This window comes from Rhododendron vialii, chromosome 13a (genome assembly GCF_030253575.1).
Source record: "Rhododendron vialii isolate Sample 1 chromosome 13a, ASM3025357v1".
NCBI lineage: Eukaryota > Viridiplantae > Streptophyta > Magnoliopsida > Ericales > Ericaceae > Rhododendron > Rhododendron vialii.
The window spans coordinates 30,440,905-30,458,789 of record NC_080569.1 but is presented as its reverse complement, the minus strand read 5'-3'; the positions used below and the strand labels follow the sequence as shown (position 1 = coordinate 30,458,789).

The 17,885-nt window shown below is 38.7% G+C and overlaps 2 protein-coding genes and 1 non-coding gene across 9 annotated transcripts; all 3 read right to left on the bottom strand.

The window, feature by feature from the left end:
- Nucleotides 1–1,361: 1,361 nt before the first annotated feature.
- On the bottom strand, nt 1,362–10,694 carry LOC131312515 (transcription factor GAMYB-like). Of its 6 annotated transcripts, none has more exons than XM_058340333.1 (6): nt 10,043–10,694; nt 8,418–8,586; nt 7,010–7,177; nt 5,616–5,985; nt 1,980–2,979; nt 1,362–1,875 (listed from the first exon to the last, which is right to left on the bottom strand). In XM_058340333.1, the coding sequence occupies exons 4-6, from the start codon at nt 5,967–5,969 to the stop codon at nt 1,652–1,654; spliced, it is 1,578 nt and encodes a 525-aa protein (XP_058196316.1). In that variant the 5' UTR covers nt 5,970–5,985; nt 7,010–7,177; nt 8,418–8,586; nt 10,043–10,694; the 3' UTR covers nt 1,362–1,651. The 6 variants fall into 6 exon arrangements, with proteins under 6 accessions (XP_058196316.1, XP_058196319.1, XP_058196318.1 ...); XM_058340336.1 differs by having other exon boundaries at nt 7,010–8,082; nt 10,043–10,677; XM_058340335.1 differs by having other exon boundaries at nt 7,010–7,102; nt 10,043–10,677.
- Nucleotides 4,765–4,872, bottom strand: LOC131315456 (small nucleolar RNA snoR100). Its single transcript, XR_009196784.1, has one exon. It is a non-coding gene; the product is annotated as a small nucleolar RNA snoR100 (small nucleolar RNA).
- A 3,995-nt stretch (nt 10,695–14,689) lies between the features above and the next one.
- On the bottom strand, nt 14,690–17,458 carry LOC131312518 (urease accessory protein F). 2 transcript variants are annotated; one of them, XM_058340341.1, is made up of 2 exons: nt 17,306–17,458; nt 14,690–16,110 (listed from the first exon to the last, which is right to left on the bottom strand). In XM_058340341.1, exon 2 carries the CDS (start codon nt 16,091–16,093, stop codon nt 15,362–15,364), a length of 732 nt encoding a protein of 243 aa, XP_058196324.1. In that variant the 5' UTR covers nt 16,094–16,110; nt 17,306–17,458; the 3' UTR covers nt 14,690–15,361. The 2 variants fall into 2 exon arrangements, with proteins under 2 accessions (XP_058196324.1, XP_058196325.1); XM_058340342.1 differs by lacking the exon at nt 17,306–17,458 and adding an exon at nt 16,354–17,255.
- Nucleotides 17,459–17,885: the final 427 nt, after the last annotated feature.

Here is a 17,885-nt window from a genome sequence, read left to right as displayed (position 1 = left end):
TGTTCGGGACGCATACTACTTGTCTGCCAATAAAGCAATAGGAACCGAAGTTCCCGTGTAGAAATCGCACCGACGGCCGTGTCGGGTCATCTTCGACTACCAGACGGACGTTTCAATCCGTCAAAAAATTTTATAAAAAAAATGAGAGGATTCAAACGAAAATCAACGGCATTCGATGTGTGTAGAATACTTGATTCAAATATCTTATTTTTTGTGTATATATAGGTCCCTATAGCACTACTACCCTCTGCCCACTCATTGATCCCCATTTGATGGAATTTGATTCCCTCTGTTCTAACGAATTGTTTTTCCTTTTTAGCAATGCTAATTTTTCTCTATTGTTATTGTTGTGTCTTCATAATTAGCTTAAAATAAAGAGAGATGTAATGTATGTTCTTTTATTTATATGACCGGACATATGATGAAATGGGGGATCCTAATGTCCCAAGGGAATGGCATGGGTGTTGTCCCAATCCTAATGTCCCGAGGGGACGGCATGGGTGTTGGCCACTTGGCCCTGGGACAACAAGATCCCCCATTTTTTCCTAAAAATGGAAGGTGGCCCGAGAAAATGGGAATGGCTGGGCATTGGAGATGCCCAAACTAAGGTTCATAACAAAAACACCAGAAAACCTGGATGGCAAAAATACCACAGAAGCCTCTTGACAAAATCCCACAATGGCTACACAATTGTGCAACGAACACTGGAGTGGCTCCAACACAGCCGGTGTTAGAAAGACATATAAAAGAATACTAAACGTGACTAGAATGTGGACTATACACCAATAGTCCTACTGGAAGGATGAACCATAATAAAAAAACCTGCACAAAACTTATCGTGCGTGCACCGACACCGATGCTAATTCTTTCCCGTTTGATATTTTTCCGATCTGTCCCGAGACATATAGTGTGGGGTTACTGGCGACACGTTCTGTGTCCGGTTATACCGTGAATGTTCATGATTCCATTTTCTAGCAGGACTACCATCCTTACGTAGATAATCTAGAAATTAAAATAAACGAATTACACGGTAGATCGCCGTGTAATTAAACTGGCTTAACTCTTTCATTGAACTAGGATTTACTATAATAGCATTTTGAATCTGCACATTCACGCAAATTGTACCCTGTACACCTAGCATCTAACTTTTTGCAAAACGGGCTATGCTAACAAACCCACCATAAACAAGCATAATGTGAAAACTAAGCATGTGTCGGATATAACGGAGAACAAATTGAAAACATATAATCTGATACCTAGAGCAGCTGCATATTAGCAGGCCAGCCCATGCTTTCTAAACCCAAAAGAAATGGAGATGGGGGGGGGGGGGCAGTTTCCAACAATCACCACCAAACATGTTCTATCAGAAAGGTTGTACGGATGCTACACCTATTACGATGCCACAAGTAGGTGTTTACAGACCAAATTCAATCAATCAACCAAAGACCAACACCACAAAACAACATAACAAGATTTTCACAGGCGTGGAGGACTACGAAATTGCCCCCCAACGACCCTTAATATCTGAAACACAAAACCAGCGTTTTTCGAAATTCGAGAGGGGTTAAATGATATTCAGAAAGTTCACAGGCCATACACGGGGAATTCGATGCACAAGACCCATGACCACATTTTTCTCCACGTACGGAGTTTATTTGCTTACAGTCAATGGCTCGCTGCCGAAATCTTCACCAAGAAGTGCCCCTATTGCATCCGTTAGAACAGAATGTTCCCTACCTCGCTCAGTACTATGACCAAACCAGCTAGAATCAAGTAAGAAATCTGGCCTTGAAAATAACATCTCATTCGCGTTTTCTTCCTTGTCAAAACATTTCAATGTACCCCAATCAACTGCTTCTTGCTTCACTTTGCATCCTTCATAACACCACGTAAAATTTTTTTTTTCATCGGCATGTAAAATTAAATTAACACAAGTCAACATTCACAACACAAAGCTAATGTGACAAACAAACTCTTACCTGGCAGGATATAAGCTGAATGGGGTTCATCGAAGGAGTATCCACCAATAGGAGTGCATTCGCTGAATACTGATGCACCAGAATGACCAAGAGGAGAGATTGGGTCATTTGTATGTATTTTGGATTTTGTCCCATGGAGACTCTGTGATGAGCTGTCCACTAAATCACCGGCAACAACAGAAACATTAGAATTCTGGTGGCAACAACCATTTTTTGCACTTTTCAAAGTCTCTGATTCATAAAGAACTGCTTCCAACAAGCCACTGTTTCGTCTCGAAAGAGAGTCTGATTGTGTTTGCTCAGTTGAGGGCGATTGGATTAAAGTATCATCAGACTCAAGGGATGGAAGTGGGGACGGAGTCACCCTGCTACCTACTTGAGTATCTGAATATTGGAGTGAAGGGAGCTCCGACTTCATTGCCCAAGACATGGGCTCAGAAGTAGAAGAATTGCCATTTAAAAGGGCATGGCTGCCAGGATTTCTGGATGAGGATGATATTCGGCTGGCCTTTCGATCACGGTCATACATAGCAGAAAAAGTAAAGGATTGACCGATTTTTTCACAACCATCATCCTCATATTGATCAAATGCTGGGAAACCATCAATAGTGCCACTATTGACACCAGGAAGCAGGCACTCAGATTGCCTAAGGCGCTTAGCTGGATGCAACATTGGGAACATCAAGCTATTACTGTGGGAAGAACCAAGGCCTTGTGCTGGTAAGCTACTTGGAGGAATATCAAGAAGTATTGGTGAATACAACTGCTGATTGAACTCCAAGTTTTTGAATTCCACAGCAGGAATGTCAAAACTATCTGTTGGCAAGAGATCAGGATGCTGCGCTTCTCCAGTAGGGAAACTACCAGTGTGCTGACAGTGTTGATTATCATGCAATGCTTGACATATGTCAGGAGGGTAAATCGGTAAGCCAGCACGCTGCAGTCTCTTAATTCTCGTATTCCAGTAGTTTTTTATCTCATTATCCGTGCGTCCAGGCAACTGAAAAGGCATGGTAGCGGGAGATGAACCAGAAATAGCATAGAAGTCAATCAGGAAAGAAAAATCTAGAGCCTTATTATTTGGCGGAAAATACCATCAAGGGAATATCTCCTCACCAATCATTAAAGCTGCATTATTCGACATGAACATAACATTACCCCTCTAGTTAAAGGCAGGTAAACACTGCCTAGTGTCAAATAGATTAACCCACTGCAATCACCTTTTGGTGAAGGCAGAACCCGCATAATGATCGTAGATAATGTCCTCAAGAACTTATGAGGGGTTACTTCACACCTCCCTTCTACGTCCCGAGTGCTTATGGGGGGTTACTTCACAACTTATGAGCTTTAAAGGTTGATACAATGGAGGATTTACGACAATGTGTAGCGGGGGAATTTGTTGACTATCTTAGTGGAGCTAAAGGGTTAAGGCAAGGGGATTCTCTATCTCAATACCTTTCTGTTATAGAAATGAAAGTCTTTTCTTGCTGCTTGAAGGAGAAAGCACAGGACAATGAATTTAAGTTACACTGGAGAAGAGAAAAATAATGCAATTGTGAACCCATGGTTTGCAGGTCGGCCAATAATATTTTGTAAAGAGGAGAATATATCAATTATTTCAGATAAAGAGGCCCTTTTGGAGTTTCAAAACTTGTTTGGCAATTACGTCTTCTCTAGACCTTAGACAGTATCACACTGGGATATTCAATCTGTTCAGTCAAGGGAATCTGCATGTGAGATACTTGAGGGGTACCCCTAATTACTACTAAGCTAAGAGGATGTTGATTGCCAGCCTTCTGCGTATAGGATTATCTATAAGGTAAAGTCTTTGAACAAATAGAGCCTTTCATTGTGTGTGACCATACACCCTTAGTTGAGGTTTGCTCAAGAGGAGATAAAAACTGTGGGCGGTAACTATGTAGGGTAAACATAGGGGGTGTAAGGTGGATTTTGGATTGGAGCTAGGTGGAATGTTACAGTTTTGAGCTGCTGGACTAGATGTACTTATTATAGTTTCCTTTCATTCTGTGCTAAAGTAGTTCTCCATTATTATCCCCTCCCTAGTTGATGGTAATGGCAGCTGGGCAGTTGGTGGGGTGGTGGTGTTTTCTCATATAAACTTCTCGTGGTTTTTATAGTTTGCTCCTTTACCTAGCCTTGCGGGTTGTCAAGGATTTAGTTTCATTAGGATTGCTCGATTCAGCCCGTAGGGCTGGATGCTCTTTTGACTTTTGGTATGGCTTGTTTACCTTTATGGTTGTGTTTGTAAGTGCCTTGAGTATACCCCTTGTCCATGAGTATTCTTGTTTTCTTTGTGTCTAGATTGGGGGAAAAAACCAAATTAAACCGAAGAAAAAAACATCAAAGAGGCAAAGATAAAGAGAGGAAAAATCCAAACACAGACCAAAAAAAAATCTACTTCCTCAGTTTTGCACTCATGAATTTATACCACAGCAAACCAAACCAAGATGATCCTTAAGTCCCAATCAATTGGGAATTTGGGATCGGCTAGATGAATCTATTTTTTTCCATTGAACTCTATCGAGGGCATTGTGTCCCGTGATATCCAACAAACCTAGATACTTTCGAATTATCGCCTTTAGGATTGACCTTTCTAAACAACAACATAACATAGCCTATCTAGTCCCCAATCATTGAGGGTATGGGAGGGGGATGATTGGAGACAGACCTAACCTTTGGCAATATATGCACAAAGTGGCTGCTCTCAGAATACCACTAAAACAGTGGCCCCCCTAAACCTCCAAGAACCGAGGAGCTACAGGGACGTTTTGTTGCAAAACCATACCCCCAAATCAAAGCCAAATGACATCAGAGAGGGCAGGCCTAAAGACCCAAATCAATTTATGTGCACATTACCATGCTTCATTGATAGTCCAGAACATCAGTATGCACAAAATTGACCTTTCTAAACCACAAAGATAAATGATTTGGTTTCAGAACGGAAGGAAGACAATTCAGTTCAATTGGTTTACGACATACATGACATCTTGGTAATGTTTAATACCAGTGCAATGGATGTTCAGCAAATCAGAATTCAAAATTATCCTAGTCAAATCATTGCATAATCTTAAACAAAGATGGAAACAAACACATACCCATCCGAGAGAGAATATAAGAGCTACTAAAACAATGCCTTATGACTAAGCAATCTTTCTCATTCGAGGTTCATGTAATTCAACATTGCAAATATAAAATATGGAAGGATAGACATGTTGTCCGTACTAGAGAGGGGGTCTAATGTTCTCAAACCTTCACATACTTAACAAAACCCAAATCTGAGCAGGGGTCAACATGAAAATAGAAATTGTAAGTCCACCTAAGTTACACGGACTTGATTACGGGTGTCATGTGTAACATATGAAGCACAGACACAGATACGACACTACCATGTCAACAAAACATATCAAATGTCTTTCTACCGAATTGCTATCTTGAACCAAAACTCTCATTTAGTGAAATTTATAGCAAAAACTATTTCAATAACAGATATGCCACTTACAGGAAATGCATGGTGCTGAATTAGAACCTGAATATTCCCCACCTCTATGTTAATCAATAAAACGAAATACTAGACATTTTACTGCTAGATAAACCATAATTAACATTGGCACATACCTCCGCAGCCATTCGAGCCCATTTGTTTCCCATCTTGGCATGTAGTTCAATGATGTGTCGCTCTTCATCTGGTGTGAATGAACCTTTCCTCAAGTCTGGTCTTAGATGATTTGCCCAACGCAGACGACAGCTTTTACCACAGCGCGAGAGTCCTGAATACTTCTGGACAGCATTCCAATTACCCTCACCATGCTTGTGTACGTAATCAATCAAAATTGAATCTTCTGTCGATGTCCAGGGGCCTTTCTTCAAAGGACTGCCACCTCCCAAGTTTCCTCCGCTACTAGCTTCTTCAGCATATGGCGAATCAATGCAATCCTTGGATACTGTCCTGTCCTTACTCTCACTTGTCATATTAATCTCTTAGAACCTGATGTGAAAATACGACAAAGCAACCATAGGATTAAATAGGAGCAGCCAGAAGCAGAAACAATACAGACTAAGACATGTTATAAAACTGCACACATACAAAGTTCACTAAAGATAGTAAAGTTGTGCCTGGCTCATAAGGTTGTGAAAAGATTAATAAAGAAGCACTAATATGGTGAGCAAACTGAAAAAGAAATTTTGTGGTTTGTTTGGCCTGAGGATTTGGTTAGAAATGAAGAGGAAGACGACTCTCTCTGACTTTCAGATTATAAATTACATGAGAAATGATAACGAGTTAGAAATGAAGTAACCTTTAAATCGGACTATTCAGTTCAAGTTTTGCACCATGGGTTTAGTAGAAGTGGTATAAATTTCTGTAATATTGTTTCCATACTTTTTCAAACTGAGGGTATCAGATCAAGGTGATAATTTGTAGAAAGAGATTGACAACTGCTATATGTAATATTTAGATATGATCCATTGATCTCATTGTGTGCTTAGAATGCATTGCAACAATGACCACAAAGAGAAGCTTTTCACTTAGAAGTTAAAATGCAATGACCTTTTCATAGAATGCATGATTGTCAAAGAAAAATATCTTATAGCCTTTTCATGTCATCTATTCCTTTTTCTCCATAAATCTAGTGCAAATTCTCAATCCACGTACAGCCTAAAAGGATATAAACCTTAGCCTACAAGGCAATTCATCAAAAAAATTACAAAAACATATCACAGTAAACAATTACAGGTAACAACAATAAAATAGATAATAGCGTAAATCTAACACATTATCCAATTAAAAAAAGTCACCAAACAGAGTAGCTGACCAACATTTTCAACCTTGTGTTTCTAGCAGTATCTAGATCCAAACCACTACAGCATGATCTGGTTGTATATTTTACCTGTTCTAGTTTTTGGTTACTTTGAAAAGCCAAGCCTTGCAGCCAAACAATACAAAGTTCATGAAAGTATGAGACTATAAACATACAGAATAATGGGATATAAAGAGGTTACCATGCGTATACCTAAATGGAAGACTGAGGGAAGTTGCAGAGCTGAATTCAGACAAAGTCCAAGCTCAAATTGTGGTTCCCAGAGATAATACTTCTTTAATTAGTCTAAGAGCAATGCCAACGAAAATTTTGGTGATGCCACAGAAAATAAAATCCTCCAAACACCACAAATCTGTAATTCTGAAAGGTAGCAATTGACAAATTTTAACAGATTGTAGCAGTAAAGGCGCAAATGCTGTATCAAACAACTGATGAAAGCAATATAAATTTGTGTTAACATGATTGAAAAGAAGAGAGACACAACTGTCACTGATTATCAAAATAAAATACATACAATTCGTCCAACAAAGCACGGATCTAATGGGAACCAAAACTCTTAACCCAAAATTTGAAAATTTGGAAATGAGGTCGAGTGGGAAGATGAAAAAAATGACTACAAAAGATAAAGTGGAGAGGCAAGAGGGTTGAAGGAGGAGAAAAAGGGCAATTAACCATAAAGACTATTGGTAAAGACTGCAATACTGCATGCATACAAAGTGCACTAAAGGTAGTAAAGTTGTGCTTGGATCACAAATTCGTGAAAAGATTACTAAGAAAAATAATATGAGGAAATCAAAAAGAAATTTCGTGGTCTCTTTGGTGTGAGGAAGCGGTGAGAAAGAAAGAGGAAGAGAAATCTCTGACGTTCGATTGTAAATTACGTGAGAAATGATAACGAGTTAGAAATGTAGTATCCTTTACATCGGCCTATTCAGTCCACTCTTTGCACCATGCATTTCATACAAGTGGTATAAATTTCTGTAATAGCTTTTCCGTACTCTTTAAAACTAAGGGAATCAGTTCAGGTTAATAATTGTAGAAAGAGATTGACAACTGCTACATGTAATCTTTAGACATGATCTATTCATCTCACTGTGCCTTGAAATGCACAGACAATTTGGTGACTGCATGTTAATTCATGTTAACAACGGAAAACGGTAGGGTAGCCACAATAAACACGATGAAATTTTTCAGTCTTAGCTTTTTGATGTCATATTTTCCTCTCTCTCCATAAATCTTCCACAAATCCTCAATCCATGCACAGCCTAAAAAGATATAAACCTTAGCCCACAAGGCAATTCATTTCACGATAAACAATTAGAGCTGACAAAAATAGAACAGGTAATAGGGTAGACTAGCACGTTATCCAAATAAAAAGTCACCAAACAGAAGAGCTGACCAACATTTTGAACCTTATGTTTCTAGCAGTGTCTAGATCCAAACCATTAGAGCATGGTCTAGTTGTAATTTTTTGCCTTTTCTTTTCTTTGGTCTCTTTGGAAAGTCATGCCTTGCAGCAAAACAACATCTAAGTTCATCAAAAAAATAAATATACAGCAGAATGGGATACAAAGAGGTTATAGTGTTAATACAGTTATACCTGAATGAAAGACTGACAGAAGTTGCAGAGCTGAATGCAACCAAACTCCCAGCCAAAATTATGGTTCCCCAAGACGCCACGTTTTCTAATAATCTAAGAACAATGCCCCTGAAAATTTGGGAGATGTGCCCAGAAAATAAAATCCTCGAAACTCTACAAAGCTGTAATTCTGAAAGGCAGCAATTGACGAATTTTAACAGCTTGTAGCAATAAGGCACAAATACTCTATGAACAATATATGAAGCAATTGTAAACGTGAATCTGTATTCGATTTCATAGAATTGAAACAAGATTGAAAAGAAGAGAGGCGCAACTGATTATCAAAATAAACTGATATAAATCTTCCAGAAAAGCACAGATCTAATGCGAAAGAAAATCTTAACCTAAAATTTGAAAATTTGGAAATTAGAACAAGTGAGATGACAAAAATACGAATATGGAAAGATAAAATGGAGAGCATAAGGGGGTTGAAGGAGGAGAAAAAGGACACCCAACCCTAAAGACTATTGGTATGAAGACTGCATGCAAACAAATATCACTAAAAATAATATGCCGAGGAAAACGAAAAAAATAAATTTTGCGGTTTGTTTGGTGTGAGGATTTGGTGACAAATGAAGAAAGAACTCTTTCTGAAGTTCAGATTATAGCTTATGTGAGAAATAATAACAAAGCGTGAGAAATAGAGTAACCTAAAAATGGGACTATCTAGTTCAGGTTTTGCACCATGCATTTTGTAGAATTGGTATAAGTTGTATAAAAAAAATTGTGTACTTTTTAAAACTGAGGGTATCAGTGCAAGGTAATGATTCTAGAAAGACATTGACAACTGCTATATGTAATCTTTAGACATGATCTATTGATCTCATTGTGTCTTAAAATGCATTGAGCATTGAACAATTAGGTGACTCCATGTTGAGTCAAGTTAACAATGGAAAATGCTAGGCTAGCCACAATAAACATGATGATAAGTTTTTCACTCAGAATGCAATGATCTTTTTTACCCTTACCATGCATCATTGTCAAAGTATAAATACCATAGCCTTTTCAGTCATGTTTTCCTATCTCTGCATAAATCTTCCACAATCCCTCTGTCCATGTATATCCTAAAAGGGTATAACCATATTGCATAACGCATTTCATCAAAAAAAACATTTCACTACGGACAATTAGACCTAACAAAAATAGAACCTGACACGCTACCCCAGTACAAATTCACCAAACAGAGTATCTGACCAAGATTGTCTACCTCATAGTTCTAGCACTCATTGTTCTAAAAGTCCGCCACCTAGTCCCTGCCTAGGGGCTAGGCGGTGGTCCAACACCTAGATTAGGCAGTTAGACTAGTCCACACCTAGAACCAGCCTATGCACTAGGCGGCCGACTAGTCCGCGCCTAGGCTCTAGATGCCCCTTTTCCGCCCAACTACCGCCTAACGATTTTTAGAATATTTCTAGCACTATCTAGATCAAAATCACTAAAGCATGGTCTAGTTGTAATTTTAACCTTTCCACTTTTGTTTTTGGGTTACTTTGGGAAGCCATGCCTTGCAGCCAAACAGTATCAAAGTTTATCAAAACATAAATATCCAGCAGAATGGTATATATAAAAAGGTTAGCATGTTATACCTGGAAGGAATACTGATTGGAAGCTGCAAAGCTGAATTCCACCAATTTCCAAGCCCAAATTATGGGCCCCACAGATGATTTTTGTTTAATCTATCTAACAACAATGCCATGAAAAAATAAAATCCTCGAAACGTTACAAATCTGTGGTTCTCAAAGCAAGTGATTGAACTTTTTAGAATTTTCAACTGATTGTAGCAGTAACAATTGATGAAAGGATTTGAAAATTGAAACCTGCGTTCGATTTTCTAAGAAATGGAGAGAGGCGCCAGCTGATTAAGAAAACAAAATCGATACAATTCTACCAAAAGAGCACGGATCTAATGGAAACGAAAGTTTTAACCTAAATTTTCGGAAAATTGGAAATGGGAACAAGTGGGAAAACGAAAATGGGAAAGCATAGAGAGAACGTGGAGGAGGGGGGGAAACCTAACCCTAACCGTAATCGGTGAAAAGGGAATGGGGCGATCGAATCATAAAGACTGTTTCAGAGAGAGAGCTTCGAAAGGGTCTTTTTTCTGATTTCTCTGAGTATCAGATTTTATTAGGAGAGAGAGAGAGAGAGAGAGGAAAAGTGAAAATGGGAGGAGAGAGATGGCAATTGGAGAGGGAAAGTAGGGAGGAGTAAAGCTTAGCTGGACACAGTACCACCTGAGAGAGAGGAAATTTTATTTCAGTGGCCCGTCGACTTTTTCTACCTAGACCTGGTAGTACGTCCAGGACACCCGGTTTATGAAAGTGTTCGGGAAAAGAAACAACGTATAATGAATTCGGACAATTCATTTTTCTTCCCGAACACTTTCATGTACTGTATGTCTTGGATCCTAACACTTCTGTCTTCTACCACATGTTGGTGTGGACTCGAGACAAATATGTAGTTTTAACCCAAGTGTGCAGTGAAAAAAGAGTCCGGGACATCACAAGATTGTTTGGAAAAGTTTTTAGACGAGGTTTTAGAACTAATTAAAAGTAATAAGTTGAGAGAGAATAAAATTTATTTAGAAATTTTGATGGGAGGGGTTGATTTTGAGTACCCAAGTTTTAGTTTTTAGATGATGTTTTAGATTGTGATGGGACTTTGTTTTGTACCTGTTATTGAGAAAAAAAATTAACTCGATTTAATATCGGTAATAACATGATTCAAGTATTCAACTCTTGATCTAAAGTTCTAGACGATGAAAACCAAAACACGGGCTATTTGATAAAAATGTACCGATATGAGATTGAACCAATTTTTTTGCAAGATTGTCTAAAATTTCAAGTTGTAAGATGAATGGATCTTGCTATTGGTACATTCAAGTTGAGAAATTTTGTTCAGGTAATCTAAATGCGAAGTATGTCTCTCTGTACCCAAATGTTATGTAAACTCAACAATAAAATCAAAGAAATCCCTCATTGCACCCAAAAGTGTTCCCCTTAGAGCATCTCCAACTTTGACTCATTTTAAGACCAAAAATTAAAATTTGTGCAAAATCCAAAAAAATTCCTCTACAATCTTTGACCCAAATCCTTCCTTATTTTGGGTTTTACCCATTTTCTTTTCCCAAATTTGAGATAACCCAAATCTCTCCCAATTCACCCCCCCCCCCCCCACAATATTCCAACAGCTCTTTTTTCTTTTCAACAACTCCTTTCATGTCATTCTGAGAGCATAGCGTCTGTGACGCCATGACTTTCTCAAACTTGGATACTTGTAACTCTCTCTCTCTGAATGCTAAAGGCTCGACAATTTCTCTCTATTCTCTCTGGAATAATCTTAAAGCTGGTTGCGGAATAAGAACTGTGTCGTTGATGATACATGTGTGCTCTACCCTTGTGGCCGAAATCATTGGGGAAACAAAAATGGAAGGAAATAGTCTTGAAAGCATGAAAAAATAATATATTTGAATAATGGATCATTTTGTTATTGGAATGAGCCTGATCAAAAATGAGTTTTTATTCAAATTTTAACCAAAATTTAAATAAAAAATTGGTCAAGGATGGTGGAGATGCTCATATTGCCTTGGATATTTACAAGCCCAATTTAAACTCTTTTTATCCTCATCTTTTCTTTTTTAACCCTTTTAGTCACATGTTAAAATACGGGGTTAAAGTCCAATCCGGTTTGGACTGTGTTCAGACCGGCTGAGTTTTTAATTTGTCGAGCTCGTCAAGAATTTCTTTTTCTTTTGTTTTTTTAATGTGTTAATCATAATCTATACTCTATTATTTTAGGGGACCTTGAGAGGGGATTAGTGCTTTCGGGAATCGAATCATGCTCATGTGCATGAGAGCATAAGAAATGCATCAACTGCACTCCACTCATTTGTGCTCGTCGAAAAATTCAACCGGGTAAAAAAATCATATTTGTAAGAAATGCATCAACTGCACTCCACTCCATTTGCGCTCGTTGAAAAATTCAACCAGGTAAAAAATCATATTTTAGTGGACACACGTTTTATTTCAGAAATGTGCACTATGCACACTAGATCGGACTCATTTGCCTAAAAATAACCTTGGTCAGATTAGGTATTAGAATGAAATCCGATTGACATAATTACTGAGATGATTAGTGTTCTTGATGAGCTCGACAAAATGAAAGATTGCAATTATTGTTATAGACCCAAGGTAGGCCCACAAAATCAAAAGCTGGACTAGACTTGACATAGTCCAAAGTGGACTGGGGAACCCCAAACACGGGACTCGAATCCTCTGTTCGACCTCTTTGTTCCGATCCTCAAAAGATGACATGTGTCTCTCTCACCACAAACCAAAAGGTAACACCACACCCAATCCCTCCTCCCAATAGGGCGTGTAGGAATTGCCTTTGATGTGTTCATGTTACTCGAAAAATAGCTATTTTACCTCCATAAAAACGGAAGCCTGACACTCGCAGTACAGTGTTATTCTCATTACAGTGTTATTCTCATGCCTAGTAGTCGACGGAGGGGTTGATTTTGAGTACCCAAGTAAACAACCCTACATCTCCTAGGATTTTGTTGTAAATTCATTTTCTTTTATTACACTTACTTTCTTCGCCAACCGAAAAATGATTGAACATTGTTTACTTTACGTGGAATTTACATCGGGCTTTGTTTAATGATTGAATTGGTTCATGTGATGAGACTTTGTTTGTACCTGTAATTGAGAAAAAAAAAAAAACTCAATTCAGTATCGATAAAAACTTGATTCAAGTATTCAAAAAGTCTTGGTCTAAAGTTTTGGACAATGTAAACCAAAACGCATTGCTATTTGATAAAAAATGTACCGATATGAGATTGAGCTCGTTTTTTTTGCAAGATTGTCTAAAATATCAAGTTGTAAGATGAATGGATCTTACGATTGGTACATTTGAGTCGAGAAATTCTGTTCAAATAATCTAAACACGAAGTATTTCTCTCTGTACCCAAATACCACGTACACTCAACAACAAAATAAAAAAATTTCTCTCATTGCGTCCAAAAGTGTTCCCCTTATCGCCTTGGATATATACTAATTTAAAACACTTTTTGTCCTCATCATTTCTTTTTTTGAACCAGGATATTTTTGAACCATTGGTTAAGTCCAATCCAGTCTGGATTGTGCCTAGACCGGCTGAGTTTTTAATTTGCCTGAGCTCGTCGGGAAATCCAACCAGGTAAAAAATCAATGTGCCTTGTTCAGATATGAATTTCAAAAACAGATTTTGAACTATCATATCACCGTTTCTTTACACATTAGTTTTAACGTTCACATACTTTTGCCTTTACTCTTCTTCAGCTAACTCTGTCTATCATCGTCTTCCTTTCGACGTACAGGAAACACAACTCACCACGAATCTCACGCTCTCTCTCTCTTCGAATCTGTCAGCCCTGCCCTCAATCTCTCCGCGAATCTCACCTACGGATCTCTCTCTTTCTCTCCTCGAATCTGTCAGCCCTATTTCCTTCCCATCTCAGTCTACGTTGAAGATTTGAAATGGTATTGATGAAGGAAACCTAACCTCAGGCCAATATATATCGCCTTTTTTCTCTTACAATATGCACCGGCGGATGAGGCAAAGAAAACCATGGCCGCAAGTCAAGACACCCACAACGGAGAGAGCCCCTGATTCACTAAGGTTTGGGAAGTGTTTTATTATTATTTTGGGGGAGGGGGGCTTAGAGAAGTGGGTCTGAGGCCCGATTTTGAAAAAAAAAATTAGAATTTTTTTTGAAAATTGGGAAAAAAGGGATCCAAACGCAGCAATTTGTCAAAAACGATCAATATTTTATTCGACACGTGTTTATATAAGAAATGTGCACTGTGCACGGTAGATTGGACTCATTTGCTTCGAGAGAACTGTGGTCTGGTTATGTATAGAATGGAATCCATTCGACATGAATACTTGGACGATTGATGTTCTTAATGAGCTCAACAAAATAAAGGATTTCAATTATTGTTATAGACCCGAGATAGGCCCACAAATACCAACAGCTGAACCGAACTTGACATAGTCCAAAGTCCCAAACACAGGACTCGGATCCTCAAGGAAATTATTAGAGTTTTTTTTTTTTGGTTTCTAAATTACGAAAACAGTTTTATTACGAGAAATAGACTAAAACAACAGAAGCAATCGAAGTTTCAAAATACAAAAGATGACGGACTGAACGTGTTATGGTAGCAAGTAGCAACATCAAGAGAACTTCCAACTAGCAAAATCATGATAATTGAGCATATATAATTCCGGCTTGGGTTGAAATTCAAATCCGCGACCTCAAAATCATTAACCAAACCATTGGCCGACGGCTCTGGATTTTATAAACCAAAACCAAACTGCTCTACAAACAACCAAATGTCTTGACAATCTCATTCCCATCTCCCTCGATGTCTCTGATTTGTTATGTTCTTCGTTGTATCGAAAGAAAAGAAAAAAAAGAACACAGCAGTTGTAGCAAAGCACCAGTATAGTTCTTCCAACATCCGAGTATCCCTTCTTTGCTTGCAGGAGAGAGCATTTTGTGCCAGCCCAACCGCTGTTTGATATGCAACAAAAACGGAACCTATCTGGTATCTTTAGATGCCAAAGAGTAAAGATCACTGTCAAATAATCTCCTATTGCTGTAACTGCTCAGTATGTTATTTGTCAAGTTGACTGGCTTTAGTTCAGACAGCTGAAAGAGGAAAGTGAACTGCGAAACTTCTGCGGGGGTGGGGATCCAGACCGATGACGGAAAATACTTGTCGTTCTCAGTTGTCGACCAATGGAACCAACGCGTAGATGACTGCTTAAATATGATCCTCAGTTGACCCACATGCCCATTGTCTATAAAGGCTCTGGAATCAATGCAAATGATGGAAATTGCTTACACCCTTATTTCACTATCAGGAACAGAACAACCTAGAAAACAAATAGCCATGGCAACCCTGCACTGTATCGAGTAGAGGAGCCGTTTGACAGGCGTCTTCAGCCTCACGGTTCATCCACTTGGTTGACAAACCTTCAGCAACAACAGCTATCTGATGCTGCAATGAGGCTGCGCCCATGGGGCCTACCAAATTTAGCCTAGTTGCAGCAGAGATTATATCCCTCATTGTTATAAACATGTATGCCCTCTGAGATGTTTCGAAGCCAAACCCAAGAAGCCCACATATGAGCCCAAAAATAGGAGCATGATGGAAAGCAATTCCGCCACTAGCCAAGGATGCATCTCTCATTGTCTTTAGAGAAGGGACATCTGAAAATACAGATGCAGCCAATCTCATAAGTGCCGATCCTTGTGCAATTGATGCCTTACGACCTACTTCATTTGTTAACGTCGCATCCAACATTCTGTCGAGTTTATGCCACGTTTGCATGTTGGGGGAGATGGTTGCAGAATAAATGAAAGGAAGAAGTAGGCTCCCTGTATTTTCCAACACATGGATAACGAAAATCCGAAGATCTTCAACGTTAGACACTAGACAAGCTTGAACTGCTGCCTCGAGACCAAAAGAATGAGCAAAGCCACCTGTCGGGAGAACGGAATCAAGCAACTGCCATTGGCTCCACTGACGAAGATGGTCCAAAGATGTAGGTTCACTGGTATCCTTGTTTACTTTCAGGTTGTTTTCCATAGGAAAGTGCAAATACTCTGCCATTTACAGAACAAGGACGACAAAACATTTCAAACAGGAGGAAAACATAAACAACACTTGATTGTGATGAATAATATAATGGTGTCAGAATCTGATGCAGTTTTCTTGTATGCAAGATTGCAAAATCTTTTCAACACGTCCTAGCATTTTTCTAGCAAATTTTCAAAAACCTAGAAAAACTGGAGAACAGTCGCAAGCGAACTATAGCAGTTTAACTCAAAGGAAAGCAGCAAACTAACCTTGTCGCGATTTTCAGGCTAGCTTATATTACTTTACATTGAGTTGCTTTAGGCCCCGTTTCCACTAACAAAAAAACACTAAAAACTTAACGCATTTTACCATCTCGTTTCCACTAACCAAAAAAATTCAGCATTTTACATCTTGTTTCCCCTAACAAAAAAGTTGTCAACAAAAATTGTTTTTGCACTTATTCACTACTGGAAACAACTTGACATTTTTCAACAACTTATTCACTACCGGAAACACATAACAACTTTTCGCCCACAAATAAAAATCCACAAATTTTTCACTACCAAAAACACCCCCTTAGTTTTACTCCTCTTAGCTGTTTTTCTTTTCGATCATTGTATCTCCACCACATGTTAAAAGTTCACTTAAAACAGAATTCCACTTCTATTTGAAGCTGGCCACACTTAATTGTGTGCTGGATTGGCCATTTTTCAGCCCCAAGCCGCACTTGTACACATTTATCTTCATAGTTGCAAACTGGGTGAATCTCACAGAACCCACTTTAGGCACATGGCGTCGTCTACCAGGGACCCGCTCAAGGGATTTTAGTTTAGTGGTGACAAAAATGTCAAGAATTTTTTTTTATTCAAAGCTCTCTATAAAATCAACACAGCTATTTTGGCTGACATTATACTAGGCTTAGTTTACTTTGTTTTATGAGCTATATATTATGTACTCACTCACAAACTCAAAATGAATTTTCATTTGCTTGAGCTATGTAACAATAATTTAGTGCCGACAATACTATAGGAAAATCTAATTTTACGTAAAAAAAATTACAAAATATTCTGAACATTTATTGAACCCACAGGGTTCGCTTGACCCCCGAGAAAATGGTTGACCGTTCTAGTATATCAACTACAACGCGAGATACAGAGAGCTTCAGTCAACCTGATGGGCGGTGAGCTTCAGAGAGAGAGAGAGAGAGAGAGAGAGAGAGACCTGATGTGCACGATCGACCTAGGGCTTCGACTGTGTGTATTTTCTCTTTCAACTTTTCGGGCACCGACTGAGTGATGCATTCGACTGGGGTTATGTCTTTGTAGCTTCAACTGCACATTCAATCCAACTATTTGAAGTAATATAACATATTAACCCCCAAAATTAAAACAGCTATATCTTCAACCCGGCCGTGTCCCCACACAGTATCCCACTTCAAAAAAATCAATTAAACATGAGGGACAACCCACGTGGTGTCCCGTACACATTTTCGGCGTGCACTGGTGTGTCCGTGACTGTATCCGTGACTCCATCGTGTGAAAAGAATATGGGGACCTCTGAAGAAGGTTGATGTTTCTATGTGAAGATACTTATCTTATCGGGCATGAGAGATTGAAAAGTCTACTCATTTTATTTTCGGCAAACTGATATGGATTTTGTTTTGGCTTGACCGAGAGCGATGCATCGGCGTCAACAATGTTGGTGAATACCGTGGGTGGCGACACGAAAGGAGCAATATAGAGGGGGAAATGGACGAAATAGATTCGATGGTGGTGTAGCAAAAGAGAACCTAAAAAGCGAT